The sequence below is a fragment of the Morone saxatilis genome, unplaced genomic scaffold (genome assembly GCF_004916995.1).
Source record: "Morone saxatilis isolate NCDOM2014 unplaced genomic scaffold, NCSU_SB_2.0 Contig21, whole genome shotgun sequence".
Taxonomy (NCBI): domain Eukaryota; kingdom Metazoa; phylum Chordata; class Actinopteri; family Moronidae; genus Morone; species Morone saxatilis.
Window position 1 is genome coordinate 21,777,807 of NW_023339774.1, and position 2,171 is coordinate 21,779,977.

At 40.5% G+C, this 2,171-nt stretch overlaps 1 protein-coding gene across 1 annotated transcript in view; it reads right to left on the reverse strand.

Moving 5' to 3' along the window:
* LOC118332365 (unconventional myosin-XVIIIb) overlaps positions 1-2,171 on the reverse strand; it is a gene marked incomplete in the record, with an annotated part of 30,896 nt that overhangs the window by 22,333 nt on the left and 6,392 nt on the right. The window contains 2 exon segments of the mRNA XM_035667608.1: positions 516-606; positions 1,038-1,202. Coding sequence (XP_035523501.1) covers positions 516-606; positions 1,038-1,202 — 256 coding nt within the window.

Here is a 2,171-nt window from a genome sequence, read left to right on the forward strand (position 1 = left end):
ACTAACAGAGACGGTTTTATTCTGTTTCTGTTCACTTTGAATAAAGTTGGGATGATGTGCGAGGTAAAATTGCTGTTTTTCTCTGCAGTGGCATTTGCTGGCATGGTGTTGAGCGATAGCCACACATATAATGCCCCTCAATTGAGGTTTGTTTAGGAAAAAAAATCCCAATATTAATTGTGAAAGTGCAAACATAGCTCACATGTAAAAACACTTTTGCACTTTGCACTACACAAAGGTTAAATGTGTGGCTGCGGGATGAGAGAACATGGATACAGGGTTGGTCAAAGGGGGTTCAACTACAGTAGAGAAATCAAAAGGTAATTCCTTTCATGGCCCAACACTGTTTGTTTCAGTAGTTAACTAAACAGAAAATGCCAACAGCTTTAGATCCAGAACAAATATGTAAATTAGAGCGAATTAAACTCACGAGTTGAGCTGTAGGATGTGTGTGATGTAATTTCAGTTTATTTTGAGGTTTTCTTGTTAATAACGACCTGCTGATGCATCCTTACCTGTTGATAAGTGAGACTACAGCAGTGAAGAGTTCTTCATAGAGTCCAGCCGCCATTCCTTCAACGCACTGAGCAGCGGTCAGCCTGGGACCTGCAGAGACCAGAACCAGTGGGCATGAACGAAGACTCGGGCTGCACAATTAATCGAAATATTATTTAAAATTGCAAATTGCAGAGGCTGAATTATTAAGGTAGAATATGTGACAGATCATTATAAGGAAGTTGTGTAATTCTGAAGAGACCTGACCTACAAACCTTTAGACCTTTATGATGAGTTTGAACCTGAACATTGTTGGTGTAAGAACACAACTTAACTACATATAGAACATAGAGATAGAGTTTATAAACTGTTTAATGAGGAAATGTTACAGATTATAGCTTTAAAATCTCGTTAGCACTGGAAGCATCCTCAATCTGATTTCAGTATCACCTCCCTCAACCTCGGGCCTGCCCTGGTTAGTCCTGCTTGTGCCTCCCAATAGCAATGCCTTTAGAGAGAGAGTGTGTGTGTGTCTGTCTCACCCTCCTCGGCCTCTGCAGCTCTCTCTCTGCTGCCCCCGGTGGCTCTCTGCAGCAGCTGTCGGAGGTGATGTTTGAAGACGGCCGTGTGCAGCTCCTCTCCCTCACAGCCGAGCACACTGCTGGCCACCTGAGCGCTGTCGAAGCTCACAAACTGTCTCCTGCCCACTGAGCCAAGGAGGGGAGAATGCAGAGAGCACACGGTTATATAAGTCCACCGAGGGACGCCGCTGGGAGAAGAGCTCAAAGATCTGTTAGTGCCGATACCAAAACCATTTATGCAGCGGTGGATGAATTATGTGTCTCAGCTTTCCAGTTATTCCCAGTTTCTGCAATTCCAACACTGTTTATGGACTCTAGTATGCAGGAATATTCAAATTCACTAAATTAACACATTTACACCACATGCAAAACACTGCATGGGATTAGCATAAAGTGTCTGCTAATGGGAGACTTGTGGGTCCCCATTTTCATTCAGATATCTTGAAGTCAGAGGTCAAGGGATCCCTTTGGAAATGGTTAAGCCAGTTTTTCTATCGCCAAAATATAGCCCAACTTTGGAGCGTTACTCAGCCCCCTTACTGACATGCTAGCATGACATGGTTGGTACCAATGGATGCGTTAGGTTGTGTAGTTTCATATGATACCAGCTTTAAACTGGAGCGCGCTGCAGCCTCTGACAGAGGTAAGGATGTAGGGGAATATCTCTTTAATATGCTTTTTTATGTGAAATTAATCTAAAGTGTGCATTAGCATTTCCACTCACCATCAACAGTGGATGAAGTAATCTGTCTTGATCAACCCATTTGTTATTCTGTATTATAATCACAATTAAAGTCTCGTTTTGTCCAAACTTACAACAACATTATTCCGTTTACTGTAATATAAAAACAAGAAAAGCAGCAAATATTGGAGAAGCTGAAACCATGTAATGTTTCAGGCATTTTTGCATTAAAAATGACTTAATTCTTCATCATAACAGTCACTGATTAATAATTAGGTTTATTAATAGTTTGTCATGTGTTTTTATGAACACATTTCCCTCTGAACTGGAGCAGTACAGTACTTATATATATATATACATATATATATATATATATGTATATATATATATACATATATATATTTATGTCCGAA